This window comes from Podarcis pityusensis, assembly GCF_964106645.2.
Source record: "Podarcis pityusensis genome assembly, chromosome: 5".
NCBI lineage: Eukaryota > Metazoa > Chordata > Lepidosauria > Squamata > Lacertidae > Podarcis > Podarcis pityusensis.
In genome coordinates, this window is record NC_138032.1 from 49,788,361 (window position 1) to 49,807,976 (window position 19,616).

The following is a 19,616-nucleotide window of genomic DNA, read 5'->3' on the forward strand; positions in this document are numbered from 1 at the left end:
GTCATACAGGCCTTTAAGATTTTCTGACTGCCCTGCAGCCCTTCAACAGTCCCACCTACAGAATATTGTACATTGGTTAGAGTCTCATTGGTGGGGAGTCTAAAACACCCAAATTGAGATTTTGTTTTGCATTTCATGCCTACATTGATTCCAGCTTATTTGGTTTCTGTTAGACACTTTGATGCATCAGCCACATCAATATTGCATCGACACACTGCCCCTATTCTGTCTTTCGAAACATCTCCTAGTAGCATCTTGGGTTTTGCAGTGTAGGAATGTCAGTGCTACAAGTCTCCACTTTTTGTTACTTCAAGCACTTCTAATGCTTTCTGTGCTAGCTCCATACCCTGATGGTTTCATCAACTAATCTAAAATAATGAGCTGCCGGATAAAATATTGGATATGATTTATATGAGTAAGATGCAAATTTTGAAGATAACATGTCCCATTTCAATCCCAAGGGTTTATATTACAGTGTCTGAAGTTATTGTGATAATGCATCGTTGTCCTGCCCGAGAGATGTTTCTCAGGTTTAGCCATTCAGCTTAGGAGAAATAAAACATTTTTGTGCATGGGTGCAAGGATGCGAATGAGCAGAGACATAGCCTACTTTGGTGAGGGTCTACTTTGGTTAGGGCACATTCTCTAAAACAGCGGTTCCCTAACTGTGGCCTATGGACCATTGGTGGTCTGTGGGCTTCATTCAGATGGCCCATGGCATGTCTGCATTAAATATACATGTTGATTTTCGATTGTATTTGTATTGCTTATTTTACTTCTTACGTGGTATTTTATTGTATTGCAGTTTGAATTCTATGGAATGCAAGTTGTAACACAATCAAATACAATGTAAGAAAAAACAAAAACAAACCCAATTAAAAAACATACAGCATCTAGCACAGCACGTACAAATCGCTACAACAGGCAGAAAAAAATCATTACGTGGTCTGCCAGCAATTTTTTAAACGGTGTGTGGGAAAATTAGTTTGGGAACGACTGCTCGACATGATAGTAAGTAATAATCCCAGGCCTCCAACTCATATTACTTACTGACCAAATAATGTTTATTTACTATGAGACAGATAAAAATGCACCTCTGAAGCCATGGAAAGTGAAAATGCAAAAAATGGGGCATCCACACTTCCCAGTGGGCTTGCAATTTCTGATAAACATACTTAAAGCACCTGATCAAATTCTTGAATTATTTCCTCCCAGATCATGACAGTAGAATCCAAAATTATCCCAGATGAGATAATATGGGAAGCATTCCATCAAAAAATGACCACAGGTAGCATATTTAAAGGGCAAATCCAGATAAATTCTTAAATTTATTTAGAATAATCAGGGTATGAAAATTTGGAGTAGCAAGCCCTTTGGGGTGGAAGGGAATCAGGTGGGCTGGAAGAGCCGTGGTTCCTCCTCAGCTGTGTCGTAAGTCCAAATCTGGAGTGTCTCTTGCCATGGGAGCTTCTGTCTTGCAACCACCAGCAAGTCCTAGCCCTTTCCTGCCTCTCCCTCTCTCTCTTTTTAATCTGCCAAAGCTTTTGCCTTGCTGTTGCAGATCATTCTGTAACATGGGTCCTTTGATCTGAAACCCCATGCATCCTTTTACTTTATCACAGTTTGCACAGCTTTTGCACTCATCCTCACACATTACATTCATTTGATTTACAGCTATCTTTGCAGTTTTACAAATACCAATGTGGTTTTTGTGTGTGTTGTAAGGTCAGTCTCTCTCAACAGCTTTCTGTGTGTGGCATCTGATCCAATTGTATATCTACCAAAAACAGTTTCATTTTTAATGAGAGGCCCCCAACTCTTCCATCTCCCCATGCTCTCCCTGGCTGTTTCAGTTCAGATACATGCTGGTCCATTTGAATGTTTTGAGAAGAAAGGGTACATATCAGACTTACAACTGTGACATTCATCTGTGCATGGCAATACAGTTCTAACTGCATGAGCAATACATCTCACTCATTCTTTTCTTCTAACAGGAGAGTAAAGGTTTGTCAACGCACAATGCTCTTTCTATTTTGATTTCCAGTAGCTGACTAAATGCACCTTTTAAGGTAATTTAATGAAACATAATTCCTCTAAAAGTACTGTAATTTGTGCATGAAATAAAATTGCGAATTAATGCACATGAAACGTCTATATTCCATTTCGAAACAATGCAACCTAGGCTAAAAAGAAAATTATCTACAAACTGGAATTACTGGGACAAGTGATGGCTGGACGTATTCCTGGTACATATGAAATCAAAATACAACTAATTGTAGCTGTGTTCATTCACAAAACCCATCACCCTAAAATGAAAAGATCTATTACTTACATCACTGAGATGGAGCGCATTGAGACGCGCCCTTATGAAGTCAGGATGGTCAGGAAGCAGAGTATATTCATGCATGGATTCCAAGTGTGCGGCTCGGTACAGCCTCTGACAAACCAAATGACATTTGTTACTTTCACAATTTCTATAACGATAACAAAAATCTATTTCCAGCAAGAGCTACAGCACACAATGCATTTAATATTAAATTATGCCTATGCTTATTAAAGGTGCCTTAAGACAAGATGACGTGGGTGGCGCTGTGGTCTAAACCACTAAGCCTAGGGCTTGCCGATTGGAAGGTCAGCGGTTCAAATCCTCGCGATGGGGGGAGCTCCCGTTTCTCAGTCCCAGCTCCTGCCAACCTAGCAGTTCGAAAGCACGAAGTGCAAGTAGATAAATAGGTACCGCTCCGTTGGGAAGGTAAATGGCATTTCCATGCACTGCTCTGGTTTCGCCAGAGGCGGCTTAGTCATGTTGGCCACATGACTCGGAAAAACTGTCTGCGGACAAACGCTGGCTCCCTCAGACTGTAAAGCGAGATGAGCGCCGCAACCCCAGAGTCGTTCGCAACTGGACTTAACTGTCAGGGGTCCTTTACCTAAGACAAGATATTGCTTGACTTTCAATATCATGCTCTTCCAATCATTTCGCCTGTCAAGCAGTTCAGTTTGCCAGATGGAAAAATCCCCCGATTTCTTCTCCCTGTGCACCATTCTGGGGGTTCTGTCCACCCCCAACCCCCAGAGCCAATTTCAGGGGGCACATGGGAGGAAAGCTTTGTTGCGGGAGTGGAACTCCTTGCACAGGGCTTCTGTTAATAGGGTTCATAAGGTAAATCCTGCCATAAGTATTTGCACTGATTTTTAATTGTACTTTTAATGCTGCTTTTATTTCTTATGCTGTATTTCATTGTATTGCAATTTGAATGTAATCAGTAATTCGATGAAATACAATGAAAGGGGGGAAAGAAGCAATAGAATACAATTAAGAATCATTCACCATCTAGCACAGCACACCTAAATCGCAACAATGGGAAAAATAATAATTAAATGGTCTGCCAATACCATCAACGATTTTCAAGTGGTCCATGGAAAAATAAGGTTTGGGAACCACTGCTCTACACCATAAAAAATGCTTAACTTACATCATTGCACTGAAGATAGCTATTCTTAGCATGGAGGAAGTCCAGAGAGTCAGTCACTGTGGTGAACTTGAGTCTATCTGGTTTCTGACGATACTTTGTCTATAAGTGGAATATAAAACATGCAATAAAGACCGGAGTTAAAAACAGAATATATCATATGTGTGGCAGCAGATGTAGAAATAATACATAAATGTGTGTTTTAATACATATTGTATAGAATTTAAAAAAAAACCATTTAAGAAACATTGAGAGAAGGTTTGTTCTATCTATGTGTCTGCTGAAATAGCTTGCCCAAAATAAATGCATATATAATTTGGCTATACCCAGAGATCCCCAATGGGTTTCGTTTTGTCAAAAAGATATACAAATGGGGAAATGTCGTTTTCAACGCTTGTCTTTACTGTGCAATTGTCCAAAATGATTTCAATATGTTATAGCAGTGATGCACAGAGAAAAACACATAGTTTTGACTGGGCAAACAGAAATCTGTATCCAAAATGTCACCCTGTTAGATCTCCAGTCCACATTTAGGACATTTTCTCTGTTAATAAGTTATGCTGATCACGATAGAATCACTCTCCACTGACTTTGCTGTCAGTTTCAAGTATGCAATTTTCAAAACTATGTTATCAGCTGCTTAGCATTCCATTGCCGAGTCTGCTGTCTTTATTTATTGCTATGTGTTTTTGTTTTTGAGAGTCTCCTGTTCAGGGTAGAAAATATGCAGCAGGATGTCACAGGTGGACTCCTATCTTGTGTACTGCTCTTTGGTAACGTACAACCGTTGTATAAACAGGCTCTCACATCAAAAGGAAATGCTAAGCTACATCCATAAGTGTCATGTAACAAGGAGCCTTGATGGTAAACAATTCCTACAGACGTACCATCCCATGAAAGATTTATCAGTACCTCACTGATGAGTTCTCCAGCCTTCTTTACATTCTCTATCTGAGGGGATCTCAGAGCCATCCAGCTAACCCCCTTCATGAAGTTCAGGTCTGATTTGTAGCGAAACTGTCAAACAAAAACAAAACAAACTTAGACTTCGTCAGATTTTTATTTTATTTTTTGTTTTTGGCCTAGCGATGACTCCTCGAGTTGTATTAAAAATTTTGTCTTGTCTTTTCCACGCATACATCATCTCATTGAGCCTAGCTTCTTTGCATTCATCCATTCCTTTTGGAATTAAATAATGCATCATATACAAGATACAAAAGGAGCTCCCACAACTGAATCAACATAACCGTAAGCAAGAAGTGATGCCACCTGTTGGTACTGAAACCTGTACAAAGCTATTTTAAAAGGACCAATTTGGGGATGCAAATTATTTTGCGCAAAACCAACACAAGTATTCATAACTCGGTTTCTCAGCTGGATTACAATATTGTGGTTGCTTCTTATTAAAAGTGGAGATTTTACAGCAAGCTAAAATAAATTGGGGTGACAACTTAATCCATATGCTAGATGTTGTACAATGTGATTCAATAGATTACCAGGAAGCCCTTTCTCAAGAATTCCATTGATGGGGCTCCTTAAGTATATCCCACCCTCTACCTGCGGCCTGAAACCAAAACCTGGATAGTTAAACTGTTGGCAGCATATCCTTTTAAAATATTCTGTCTAGTAGTTAATATCCAAGTGTAAAAGTCCATGTCTCTATCAAAGCAGAGCAGAAAGAATTCTGAAGCCCCTCTTAATGCAATAGCTAAACCTCATGTTAATGGGTGGCTTTATAGTTTGGGATCTCCCAGTTTCTGCAGCAGATTGCCTTTGTCTCACCTCAGGAAAAGAACAAAGGCAATTGGTACATTTGTCACACTTAGAGGAAAATCCAACAGGGATTCTTCCGTTTTCTCGGAGGCTTTCATTGAAGAGATAAAGCATACAGAGCTCTTTCAAGTTGCCTTTTGTTGCAATATAGAGTTGAGTCTTATAGTAAAGTAAGGCAAACAGGTTGCAGACACGCTTGGGCTTTGATTGAGGCCTAGGTTCCTCTCAATGGCATTTCCACTGTTCATCTAGACAAGCTTCTGTGATTGGTTTTGAATGGAACAATAGCCACCTCATCACATTCTGAGCTCAATTAGCAACAGAATCCCGAAAGCCATGTAGGCATATGTGGGATTTGACAAGCACATTTTTGAAGCAAATAGTTGTCTTTCTTTCTCACTCACGGCATCGGTTCACCGTGCCCCCCCTTTTTTTAGCTAATCACAGTCACAAAATCAAACAGGCCATCGCCTTGTGAGTACTATTTATATTAAGGTCTAAACAGTATCTTTCTTTACCTCGCTCTGCAACAGGTGGGCTCTCTTGGCCCACTTCATCTTCAAGTCCTCGGGGAGCACTGTATATTCGTGCAGCCTCTTCCTGTAATCCTGGTCACTTGCTAGGTTCTGGGCCTTCCTGGCATGGACCAGGTTCACCATGTCCAAAGGCAGGTGGTACTGAGAACTGGTACCTCGGGATCGTTTCCTGTACTCTTGCTCACTCTGTAGCTTTGCAGCATACAAGCAGTGCAGCAGGTTGGTATCATCCAAAACGCTCTTGGCACCTATGTGCTTCCCTCTCTCCTTAACAAAGCTATGTTTATATTGAAGCTGCAAAAGGAAAGGAAATGTTGTTTAGCGGGCATTCATGCTTTTCAGATCCTTTAAAAGTAGGTATTATGCCTAGGTAACTGTGAGACAGAGAGAGATGGAAAAGAGAATTAGCAATGTAAAATTCAACGCAAGAGACACATGCAATTCACATTACAGGTCTATCTTTCCTTCCGTTGCATCTTTCATTCATGGCTCTGAACAACCATATTCCGAAACAGAACTTTTTTCCCTTTACATGGTCTAAAGCTAAGCAAGGATAGTTTAGAAAATATCTGGAAGAAGAAAGAGTTTTGCCACTCTTATAAGGCTGGATAGCGCATGCATGTTTCTGCATGGCCATTGTCACTGCAACATAAAAAAATAATTTTAAAAAATCAACCATGGCATTAAGGAGGTATTATGTTCATTAGACAGGGTGCCCTATGTGTTAGTGAAAGTGGTATCGCTGCAGCCAAAACACTAATTCTTTTAACGGATGGATTGGGCAATATGGGACATACCATGTTTAGATAAACATGGAACAGCCAGGACTGGATGTAACTTTCCCTACAGTGAGACAACAGTTCGAGAGTCAACAGACACAGTCTAACATTCTTACGGAGTTCTCTCAACAAACAAGTTTTCCATTGGACTTTGGCAGCAGCAATGGGCTCAAAGCTGGCAGTCCTGTGTATGCACACAACTTCTGGTGTTGCTCAGCCCAGGTAGGACTGAACCTCAGGGCTATTGTGGATGACAGAGACAGTTCAGCATCAGCACCTAGGCTGGCATAGGCATGCAGGCCCCACCAGAGCAACTTCTATTTGTATTTTTATATATAACTTTTTATACTCAGGTGACATCCAGTCAGGCATGGACATGATTAAAGAGTCTCATTTTAATACTTTTAGTTTAAACGATATTACGAATCTTTTCTTATAACAAAATGGTGCTCGTTCCCAAATACAAGCAGCATCAGGAAGGGAGAAGCTAATACCATTTTATGTCTGCAGTCATGGCAGTGATATGATTTAAGACAGGGGTTTTTTTAATGCAAAAATGCTCAGAATATATCTTTATATTTTGTTTGGTATTTTACTGTAATGTATCAGGAGTTGTGAGGCATGGGCTTCAATGTGTGGAGGGGGAGAAGAGAAATGTTAATTGTGTGCTTCACAACTGAAGTAATACACATGGTCATCTAAAAACCCCAACCCCCATGCAAGACCCTTAAGCGCAGAGTCTAAAGTCATCTAGATGTACCACTGTTTGGGTGCAGCCTAAATGCTTGATTTTCTAAGAGATTTTTCAGAAAAGTTGAGAATTACCTTTGGCTGCTTAGTATCTCTAAATTCATTGGTATAAAATGAATGCAGAAAGACATCCGAATGGATACACCAATACTCTGAGCCCTTTCATGCATGCTTAACTTTATTTTTCTTTCGTTGCCCCTAATTGCTTTGGTGGACTATTCAAGGAAACAAAGGAATGGATTAAATATTTGCATAGACAGGTAGTATTTTGGATACTTTGGATAAATTGGAACTGAGTATCCAGAGATACTTTTTCCTTCTCCAATTCCCATCGCAAGATCTTCCGCATGCCTTGGCTTCTGATTAACAGTGACTCTTTTTTTTTTTTTTAATTCACACAAAGAATCTCATTCATAACTAATATATTCTGTCTCACATCCTTGTCTCACATGATTATGGTGCTGCTTTAATTCGGTATAATCTGCTTTAGACGATGTATTACATGAAGTTAACAAAAATCGGGCAAGATGGAAGGCTGCATAATTCAACTCACATCACTGGCAATTTCTCTTGAGGCCTTGGCAGTCTGGAAAGGGATTGCTTCCATTGTCAGCTTGTAGCCTTGAGCGCGGAGATTATGCCAAGACTCCCTGTATTTTGCCTAAAGTGGAAATGGCAACTTTAAATTTTAAAGTGCAAGTAAATTGACAGAAGAAACCTTCTCTTGGTTGTTGTATAGAGTTAGCAAGCACGTCTAGATTTTGTTTTTCTTTTCTTTTTTTACCCTATTGTAGGAAGCCCCAGTCAAAGCAAATACAGTCACAACGATGCAATTAAAAAATGACAACCATTTGGGCATGGTATTGTCCTTGCAGCATGTATGCAGAATGATAAGTGCCAATGGCTCTGTAAGCAATGACGACTCAAGCAAAGGCTTGACACAGGGCAAGTGAGGAAGCCATGGCCAGCTTTTTAATGCAAGGACCCCTGCACATCATGCCAGTTCCTCACAACCATAAAGGAGGGACCTGAATCAGGGGAAGGGGCCAGGAGGGAATCTAATTGTTCTGAATTATTGAGCTGCATTACGTGCTGGTATGGGGATTATGCCTCCACAGCTGGGGTTTGGGTTGGGCATCACAAAGAGAATTCTTAGCAACCATATAGCCAATATGACAACACGGACCTGTACTGGATCTTGAAGATACTGGAGGTGTACTACTAACCCTCTCTATCATCCGGAAGCTATTAGGTAAGTAAATAAAGCCTGCCTTCTTTTCTCCTTACTTGTCCTTTGGCTAGTGCAGTCTCCATCTTCTCCTGTCAAGTTTATTTACATACTCTGAAATTGCTGCACTCATTATTTATTGAATTTATATACCACCCTATACCCAGTTCAAAGAATAACTGATACCATATCCTAATTATAATATCATTACAATATCATATTTCAGATAATTACAAAAACTATCATCAATGCAGTCTTTAATTTCTAGCCACACATTACACCAGGAGATATTTATTGATTTACTACATTTATATACCACCTTTATGTTCCAAGAATCTCAAGGTTGTATACATGGTTCTCCACCTCCCTATTTCATCCTCACAACAACCCTGTGTAAGAGATGGTGACTCGCCCAAGGTGAGCTTCATGGCTGAGTGGGGATTTGAACCCTAGTCTCCCAGGTCACAGTCCCAACACTCTAAAAGTCACCATTTGTTTACCCGACAAAGCAAAAATCATTTGCAGAACTCAGCACCACCACCAACACAAATTAATTATGGTTTCCATATGAAAGTGCATATGAGAATGTGAAAAAACCACAGATGAAAGCAACAACACCCTCCTAGATTCATCCAATACTGAAAAACACAAATTCAGCAGCAAATATAAAATGCAATTCCTATGTTTCAGCCAGATGGCAAGGTAATATCTTACCGCCTTGAAAAGTCTTAATAAACAAGTAATCAACTTGAACAGTTCTTCAAGGCTGCAAAATACAGTCTTTGTGGTTGTACACTTATCACGCCTACAATAGGAGGGATGCCCAATGATTTCAGGGCAAAAGAGGGGTAGGATAGCATAGATCCAAGCACTTACCTCACTGAGATTGATAGCATTTGTTCTCGCCCTTTCAAATTCAGGCAGGCCCAAAGTCACGGTGCAGTGATGCAAAGTGTCCTCCCCTGCTGCCTTGTAGAGGCGCTGGGATAGATTTAAATGAAAATGAATGAATATATTTATACTAGCATACTGGAATTCTTTCTTTTTCTGAGAAAATGTCCGACAGTGCAGCTCTGTACGCATCTACTCAGAAGCAAGTCCCATTAAGTTCAATGGGACTTACTCTCAGATGTCTATGTACAGAACTGCAGTCTTGCAGAGTTGAATGTTTCAACGTAAAATTGTTTTGCCTGAAAAAAGTCTAGGCACAGAGGGTGCATATTAGTCAGCTGGATGTTTTTGGAGCCCAACTCCCATCAGCCCAGCCAGCATGGCCAACTGGACAGTTGATGAGAGTCCAAGAGCAGTTGGAGGGAACTAAGTTGTCTACCCCAGGATAAATGATTGCATACACCCATCCCTATAAACATTCACAGGTAAAACCATAGGTTTAAAAAGGTAAAAGAAGAAGTGTTTTTTAGGAAACACAGGGTTCAATAGTGCATGACAAATGATCTAAAAAGCTATATAGCCCAGCTAAGGTCGGCACTCTGATAAAAGAGGCATGCTTGCTTTTCTCTCACGCAGAGTGGACAGCTTACCAGCAGTTCCCGCACACAATCCAATATGACTTCTGCTGCTGATAGAAGTACCGTATTTTTTGCTCTATAAGACGCACTTTTCCCCTCCAAAAAAGTAAGGGGAAATGTGTGTGCGTCTTATGGAGCGAATGCAGGCTCCATGGCTTCAGCGAAAGCAACGGGAAGCCTCCGGAGCGCTTCCCGTTGCTTTCGCTGAAGCCAGGAGAGCAAGAGGGGGTAGTGCGCACCGACCCCTCTTGCTCTCCTGGCTTCGCTTCGCTGGAGGGCGCTGTGCAGCTTTTCTTCTCTGCACAGCGCCCCTTCAGCAAAGCGGGAGGAGAAATGGAAGTGGCTCCACTTATCCTGCCGCTTCGCTGAAGGGGTGCTGCACAGAAAGGGAGAGATTTTTTTTTCTTGTTCTCCCCCTCTAAAACTAGGTGCGTCTTATGGTCGGGTGTGTCTCGTAGAGCGAAAAATGCGGTACTTGCATTGGAAGCAATCTGGGGCACTATTGTAGTCCATCAAAATGCTTTAATTAACTAGTCTAACTGATGCCACAAAATGAGTTGCTAAGGGCTACAAACCTACCAAAGCAAGGCTGACTTATGTCAAACACTGGTATGAGCCAGCTTCAGACTGGCAATAATAAATAGAGCTCTGATGGCAGAGGATGTTAACGGGTAACATCCCGTTAACTCTTAAGAGCCTTATTTGATGACATCTCTAGGAACATTCAATATTGCTGTGAAAAATGCCATGAACATTTTCTTAAAAAAGGAAGTTCACAGTTTGGAGCATGTCAGCTCCCAAATGTGATTCCACCCCCCTCTTTTTTGTAATGGCATAATGAATTTGCAAGGCCATCTGTATGTTTTTGAAAAATCAGAAACAAGATTCTTGGCCTCAGGTGCATTAAGTGGGTTCCTGAACGAATTATTCAGCACCTCACACATTAACCATCACGAAGACTGTCCGCCTTGTGTGCTCCTTCTTTGCATTTCTTTGCATTATGGCTGCTTTCAAGTACAAAAAGAAAGCCAGTTGCATGAATTCATATCAAATGGCTGCTCTGATTTTTATTTTATTTTTGCCGCTGTTTTGTTTTAAAGGAGCAAATCTGATTGACAAAATGATACTAAATGTTTGTCCAGGAATAATAAAAAATGATCTAACTATGCTAAAGGATAAATCGATGATGCCTTCTTCTCTCCTTTTGATGTATTATATTTCTCAGAGCCTGCTTCCCTACTCCCTCCTCAGCTCATTGCATTTTAAACAGCATATTTTCTGATCCACGTTAGCAGAGCCTACCTCATTAGCAATCATATTGCTGAATTTTGCATGAAGGAGGCCAGGAGAGTCTGTCACCGATGTGTACTTGAAGGAATTCGGCTGCTGACGGTATTTACTCTGAATTCACACACAAAGGAAGAGGAATGCAGAAGCTAAGTTACATTTTGAGATGAGGACATTGTATTTTTAATGCTCCTGGTGATTTAGACTTTACAATGGGGTCAGCAAAAAAAGATTGGTTCGGTGACCTCTGTGCCAATTTAATCCCATGCTCCCAACTCACTGCTGGATCCATGTCTATTTATTAAGTTCGGCAGAGACCCCATAAATGCAAGGACCAGTTGGCAGTACCACCGCAGAAGTGTGCTCGCGACCTGTCTCTGAAAAATGGTTATGGCAGATATATATGGAAAGAAGCAGGCATTTTTAGCTTCTGGGATATTAAAAAAAGTGCTAAAATGGTAGGGACTACTTTTACTATCTTGTATTGTGCATTGCTCTGGAATCTGTTAGGATGTAGGGTGATTTTTTTAAAAAAAAAATTTGAACGGGTAATTAATTAAATAAAAATAAATACAAACTGCTCACGTGCAAGCTACCTGGGCCAGGGTAGAGTTTCAATGTGAGAATAATGTTTTATGTTGTGAGTTACATTTCAGCCTGAGTCACCAGGAATGTTGGTTCATAGTCCACCAAAGGAATAGAGAATGGCAATGCAGAAATAGAAATACACTATTTCCCACTGTGTACTAGTAAGCCCATGTGTACTGGTAAGCCCATGGCCGATAGGGTGCAATGGGCTTATGAAGGGCATTTTGCTAGCAGTACTTTTTGTGTTTTGTTTTAGATTTTTAAATCTGGGCACTTTTATTCTGAAAAGAAGAAATTCTGGCTTTTATTACAATTATCAGTTTTTTTGAGAATGCAATGAGGAACTTGGTTTCAGTGAAGTTAGGACTACGTCACAGAGATATGACTTGTGAGCCCAGGCAGAAAATGATGGCAGGTAACAGCAAAGAGGGAAACGTAAGGAAATTCCTGACCAGAAGTATAATATAGCTCAGCTAAAACCAATGGGAATTTTGCTCTTCAACGAGGTTCGTGCGAAGCTTGAACTTGTGTGTGTGTGTGTGTGTGTGTGTGTGTGTGCTCTGCAAAAGAAAGAAGTCCCAGAAACAAAAGAGACATATGTGATCATTGGAGACAAACTTAGGGCCAAACTAGATGTGATGAGAGTGAATAAAGAAAAAGAAAAAGAACAGAGATGGGGAAAAGGAGAAATTCTCTCTCCAGGCCACTTATATGGAGCCACCTGGGTTTTAAGAAATGTGATTCTGTGTCTAATAACAGAACACAGCCTCTCTTTCATCTGGAAAGGAACATTTCCTTCTATAAAGGTTCGCCCTAATGTACCAACCACTTGGGTCCTGATTACAGAATAGAAAGTTTGTGAAAGTAGTTAGCAAGGTCTGAAAAACCTTGAACTCCATTGAGTTCACCCAGGACATGAATTGAGTGATCAAATAAAGAGGGAGGGTGAAGAAGGGAGCCCACCCTTAATCCAGGGAGTTACTTTGCCAGCCCAGTTTTACACAGACATCTGGCAAACTCTTGTTTGTAGTGAAAAAATCAAAACCCTCTTTTGTTACCTCGCTGATGAGTTCAGAAGCTTTCTTCTTTGCTTCAATCTCTAAGGCCCCTGGTGTAATACAGCCAACTCCTCTCATAAAGTTCAAGTCAGACCTGTATAAATTCTATGGGAAACCAATCAAAAGTAATTTGCAACGTGGAATAGGAGAGGCAATATAGCCATCTGAATGCATTCGTTAGAAGTAACATCTGCTACTCAAGACGTCTGTATCATTCGAGCATATTGGAATTATATTTTCAGATTCTGTGTTCATGTGTTTACTTTGTACATACTTATATCTATTACAGAGAGATGGGGGGAGGGAAAGAGAGGAAGAGAAGCTCAATATAAATAGTCTAAAAGAAAATTGTAGATTATCGCGGTTTTTACCTCCTAATTTCAGATGGAAAGACCATTAAAGTGAAACTGTGCAATAAAAACCATTTCTGGTCACTGATACTGAGAGACAGACAAAGCATAAAACCACAGTGTCGCAGTCCCCCCCCCCCCATGTTAAAGGCTTCAAGAATAACTTCATTTACCTCACTCTGTAATTTATAAGCATTCTTGGCACACCTCAGCCTAACATCTTCAGACAGAGAAGTATAATCATGAAGCCACTGTCTGTATTCCTGATCACTGACCAAAGACTGGGCTTTTTTGGCATGTACCAGATTCACCATGTCTAAGGGCAGGCGGAACTGAGACTTCTGAAGGCCAAAAGCTTTCCTGTAATTTACCTAGGGAAGGGGGGAAAAGAAGGAAGAAATACTGTTATTTCAACGCCATGGTTTAAACCCAAACCTGCTTAACATTCTATTGAATTTATGTGCTTACAACACATACACGGAACAGCAAAGAAAACTCAGGCAGCCTCATTCTATAGTGCCTATTTTGCAGTGTGCACATTATACAGACCTCTGGATGGTGACAGTGAGAAGGTTAGGAAATCAGGAATGTCAGGTGTGGCTAGTGTGTATTTATTTATTATATTTATAAAAAATATGTACATATACCAATATATATATCACATCACAGTGGTTTTTAACAGGATAAAAACATAAGACCAAAGAATAAAATCATAAAAAGTTAAAAATAGATTAAAAACAAGCATCAATAGACCATTGGGGTGGGGCAGGCAGTGTACGCTTAAGAGCCTGCATTGACAGGCCTGGAGGAGTAGAAAAGTTTTCACCAGGCATTTTAAAGTTGGCACCTGCTGAATCCCTATTGGCAGGTTGTTCCAATGACACTAAAGGCTCAGTTTCTCGTTGTTGTCTAACGAGCCTCACCAACACAGTTAACCCAATTTCAGATATAATGATATACCATCAATTGCTCTGAAAAGGAACTGGGGATGGTTCGAAGGAGAAGGTAAGAGTTTGACCGTGCAAGGGGAGCAGGAAGACATTTATAAGCCTGCAGGCTGCTTCTTATCTCCCATAGCCATTGTTAAGTCTGGGTTTTAGTGCCTGCCCATGGGAGGGAAGCCCTCTTGCACCAGCTTCCACTGATGGGACTCCTTAGGTGAGTCCTGCCCAATATGGATAAACAAATTGTGCTGCTGTTGTGAGAGTACTGTCAACTCAAAAGGAAGTGCTCCATCATTCAAAGTACCTAGCAAAGGCCATCTGTTTATGTTTATTCTAGGTTCATCTTCCATGCCCTGTGATACTCACATCACTCTGCAGCAAAGCTGCATGCACAGAATGAGAAATGTTAATATCTTCCAAGCCACAGGAGCCAGTCATCTGTCCTTTCATTTTCTCAAATGCTTCCTTGTATTTGTACTGAGGAAAGATGAAGCAAGGGCATGAGGATTTACAGAAACATACTGGCCACTACAGCATTACTTTTTCTCGTCTTCTCAGCCAGCAAGTATTTTAAATAAAGATCCAAACCTGCATTAAAATAGGCATAGTCTGCTTTAAAAAAAGAGGATTGGGAGTTTGAAATTTCAGTTTATATCTACTAAATAGAAGAAACTTTGTTTCGCTAAGAGAGAGGCCCTCATTAAAAATGACACCTGCCAATTCAATCAATGTAGGGAGTGGAGCTGTGCCAACTAGCCTGTGCCCTGCCCCCTGGCATCCATGCCTTTAGTAGGAATGTCTGTAGCAGGGAACTCATCACACACACTTGCTCAGGCTCCTTGCAATCTAGACCTTTTCTTGACTGTGGTTCCAGATGCCACGGAAACCTTAGTATATACAGCTGTACATGTGAAAGGCTTCCCTACTGCAAATGTTTGCACTGCATGCGCAGCAATCTCTGGTGGGCAAAGCTAGTTGGCGCAGCCTTCATTCGCACTCAGGCAACGAATGAATGTAGGTTTGTCATTTCTGAAGAGGGCTATAATTTCAGCAGAATCTGCAGAAGGAACATTAAAAAAAACCCAATGTGCTACCTGGTTTCAGGCACAATGAATTCATATACAGTGGACGCTTGGGTTGCAAACGTGATCCGTGCGGGAAGCACATTCGCAACCCGCAGCGACGCGTCTGTGCACATGCGGGTCGCGATTCGGTGCTTCTGTGCATGCGCAAGTGCCGAAACCCGGAAGTAACCAGTTCTGATACTTCCAGGTTCAGCCCGGTGCACAACCCGAAGCGTCTGTAACCCAAGGTATGACTGTATTTGAATTCCAACCAAATACAGTATCATATGGCACTACTTTTGATTACATGAGTTTTTGATCTGCTGTTTATGTCTTATCTTGGAATACTGCTGAATTGCCTCTTTTGTACAAGTGTCTTGTTATATTTTTCTTTATATCTTTTGCATCAATACCTTATACCTGACCATGCTCAATTGTTTTTTTTTCTCTTTTGTTGAATTTTCAGAATACTCTGTTGGTTGCATTTGTTATACATTTAATAAAATAATTTTATTTAAAGATATATATTTATTATTTAATAAAACCCAAGAGTTCTTTTATCCCAACAGGCCATAAGAGAAAAGGCTTCTCCATTCAGGACTTCTTTAACATTATTTTTGACTCAAGGGATATGATTATTTCAAAGCATGGTAGCAAAAATACTTTTCTGTGTTGATCTTACAGCTCTTGAGCTAAGGAAGGATGCAGGTTATATGCTGCTTTATTTTCTAGCCTGCCCAAGACCCTTGTTAATGTTCCATTTAGCTTTGCTACACCACTGCACATTAGGGTCCTATTTTCACTAAACCCCAGGATTTTTCCCCAGTTTAATTGTAGGCAATTTGTTAATGCGAATTTGATCATGAAGGACGGTAAAGAAATATTTCAAGTAAGTATTAAACTCAGGAAAACACAAATTTATCATTATGTACCTAACATACATCAGGATACACTTACTTAACACTGAATTATGTCTGCTTTTTTAGTCCAGTCACACAATTTGTAGAGATCATCAAGAGCTGGTTGTATTTTCTCTTCAAACATAAAACACAGGCTTTCTTTCTGCTTTCCCACTGTCCATGCCAATTGCCCCCTGGAGAATTTTATCAGCTAAGATCTCCCATTTTGTACCAGTCAATATTGCTATTAAATCAACTTACATCACTTATAATCTCAGTGGAAGCCTTTGCTGTCTGGAAAGGAATGGCATCTAGTTTCAGTTTATAACCCCCATCTTGCATCTTCTTCCAGGATTCCTTGTAGCAAATCTGTTTTAAGACAGTAAATGGGAACAGTTTGAAGCTCTCTCCCCAATCATATGCATGAACCTACGCCGAGAAAGAAACCTGCATTAATTCCCTTGTTCCTAGTTTTGGCAAATATACCTTTAGGCTCATCTTGGGTCACAGCTCTCTTCCAATGCTACACTTCACTGTTGACAGTGTGCTGGATCCAACCCCAGTTATTTGAACTAAGGTTACAATGAAATCAATAGGGCAAATGCCTTAAGCTCTACTGGTTTCTATGGGAACCCAAGTCCAACTATGTTGTGGTCTGGATTTAATCCAGTAAGTTTAAACGGAAAAATCAGGGATACAACCCACCGAGTTATGATTTCATGACTCCATCTGCAGGCAGCAACACTGGGAGGCCATATTTTCAGAGAGCACTTGCCTTCAGCAGTGGCGGTTGCTTTTTCTTTCGTGCTTCATTTCGCTGCTACCACCAGAGGCAGTGGCAATAATATGGATGTTTTCTTAAACAAAATACATCAGATACAGTACTGTTCCAAGGCATCTTGGGGGTGGGGGTGGGGGAATGGCAGCCAGACACTAACGGAAATGGTAATTGCCAGTGTTCATATGGGAGCACAAATGTTTGTGTCAGCTGCCATTTCCCTCCCCACAATGGCCCAGACTGATGCTGTACCAGAAGCATCCTGACATAAAGAAAATGGTGGCCAGTCACTGCTGCTGCATATAAAGAAAATGAAGTAATCCCTCTCCCTATGAACCTGTCAGCAATTTTTTACACTATACCCCACCCCATTTAGGGACCAGCATTTATTCTCTGACTCACATGAAGATTGACAAAATTCTTTTTTCAGCAGTTTTCACCTCAGCCCTAGTTCCTGAGCTCTTCTGCATCTTCCTAGCAAGTCTTTTTAGACCAAGTCACACAACCTATAACACAATCCTGTGCTGCCTTTCCTAAAAGTAAAGGAGGAAACTAAGGCATGTGGGCATGGGATAATGCTTCAATGACAGTCCTTGCATGCGGGCTGAGATAGTCTTAACATGATCACCCTCAGGATGCAGAAATCTAAATGCATTGTTATCAATTCCAGCTATGATGAGTGTAAAGAAGTCTCCAAGAACAATATGCTATTGAAAGTGTCACCGCAAGACACGGCACAAAATGAAATCTCACCTCACTGATATTCACAGCATTTTGTTTAGCTTGAAAGATCTCAGGAAGTTCTGCCGTTTGGGTGTAATGATGTTTTACATTCTCTCCGTGTTCCTTATATATCCTCTGCAAAATACAAAAAATACCGTATATGACGCTTGCTACATATGCCACAGTGGTTCACACAGACCGCTAAAAAGTTATATTGTGTAAAACAATTCTTACTACAATTACTAAAATTATTTGAAGGGTCAGCTCTCCCAAATGAAGCTGTCTGAGCACTTTGATCTTAGAAGAGCCCCATACCAATAATAAATAATAATAATAATAATAATAATAATAATAATTTATTATTTATACCCCGCCCATATTAAATAAATTATTAAATAAGTAACACAGCAGTGGTGTTTAATACTACAAGATAAGGCATTTCCCAACATGCAACTGTCCTCAGGCATGGCCGTGCCTATGACCACATGGGAATAATTCTCTATGAAGCAGACCACACATTTTCACAGGGTGGAATCCACTTGGTGCCCTTGCACTCACAGAAAGGTTTTTGATCCAGCAGTGGTACCCACCAAATGACTATTGGAAGAGGAATAGAGAAGATGTTGGTAGAGTCCCCTTCCCCATTCAGAACCCAACTTCCCCTGAAAAATGCCTTCAGATAGTTGGTGAATCCTCTAGAACAGGATGGAAGGTGGAATGAGAGGCCACATGGGGGAATCCATAGATATCACCACCCCTTCATTAGCCAATACCTCTGATGAATCAAAAGTCTGTCCATTAGTGCAAGGGAACTTCTTGGATCCCATTCTCATTGACTTGAATGAGTGTGAACTTGACTGCTGGAATGAATTTTTCAATACCCAGTTTGAGAATATTATTCATTCAGATTTTTTGATTTAAATTTGGAACCTCCCAAAAGAAAACAATACGGCACTGGTCCAATTACAGATTGCAAATATTCTAATTCAGGGATATAAAATTTTATCAGTCAAAATACAGTTGAAAATGCATCTGTACAAAAGTTCATTTATGTTAAATGTTCTATACAAGGGTTTCCACTGGGCTCTGTGGAGAATGGAAGGTTTCCATTCTGATTAAAAGTGGCCTTTGTAAGGTTCATCTGATTAGAACACAAATTTCTTGGTTCCTAGGAATGATCTCAGTGACAGGGAGTGAAAAAGAAAGCCTGTGTTTCAATGAGGTCGTTCAAAGAGGATACCACTCTTATAATCATAATGTATATACATTATAACTTACATCCACAGCCTGGTTATAACTAATTCTAGCCTGGATCATCTCAGGAGTGTCTTTAATACTGGTAAACTTCAAAGCATATGGATGCTGACGGTACTTCGTCTGTTGAGCAGAAAAAGATCAAAGCTGTGAATTTTGTGCTGCTCTTTCATGCTATTTGAAAGAAAAAAAATCATAGGTTGCTTGAGATTAGAGTGAATTTGTGAACATAATTATTATTCCTCTTTCCTTAGCTTCATCTCCTAGGAACCTTCAGATTAATATTTGTTTCCATTTAACAATAACCTTTACCTATTAATCCTTAAAAGAAATCTCACTTAAATTTAAGGAAAATATTTCAAGATGATCTACGCCTACTAAAATACCCAAGGTCCCACAACTGGAAAATCTTTTTCAAATGGCCTGAAACACAAAACAGCATTTTGTATTAACAGGGTCTTCTGGAGGCAAAATAATTCAACAATAGGAGGCAAAACAGCAATATTTCCCAGGAGCTGTCATTCAGGTGTTGAAAATGCAATGTCCTTGTAAAAGAAGCGCTACATGAAGGGAAGATGCAAGGGGCATGCTTTCATGGGAAAC

The 19,616-nt window shown here is 40.3% G+C and overlaps 1 protein-coding gene across 1 annotated transcript in view; it reads right to left on the reverse strand.

The window, feature by feature from the left end:
* Positions 1 to 19,616, reverse strand: part of NRAP (nebulin related anchoring protein) — a 57,690-nt gene that overhangs the window by 3,283 nt on the left and 34,791 nt on the right. The window contains exons 26-38 of the mRNA XM_081006392.1: positions 19,038 to 19,136; positions 17,790 to 17,894; positions 16,520 to 16,627; positions 14,662 to 14,772; positions 13,525 to 13,722; positions 13,002 to 13,106; positions 11,371 to 11,469; positions 9,416 to 9,520; positions 7,865 to 7,972; positions 5,765 to 6,076; positions 4,386 to 4,490; positions 3,477 to 3,575; positions 2,333 to 2,437 (exon numbers count right to left, since the gene is read on the reverse strand). Coding sequence (XP_080862518.1) covers positions 2,333 to 2,437; positions 3,477 to 3,575; positions 4,386 to 4,490; positions 5,765 to 6,076; positions 7,865 to 7,972; positions 9,416 to 9,520; positions 11,371 to 11,469; positions 13,002 to 13,106; positions 13,525 to 13,722; positions 14,662 to 14,772; positions 16,520 to 16,627; positions 17,790 to 17,894; positions 19,038 to 19,136 — 1,659 coding nt within the window. The remainder of the gene's footprint in view (positions 1 to 2,332; positions 2,438 to 3,476; positions 3,576 to 4,385; positions 4,491 to 5,764; positions 6,077 to 7,864; positions 7,973 to 9,415; positions 9,521 to 11,370; positions 11,470 to 13,001; positions 13,107 to 13,524; positions 13,723 to 14,661; positions 14,773 to 16,519; positions 16,628 to 17,789; positions 17,895 to 19,037; positions 19,137 to 19,616) is intronic.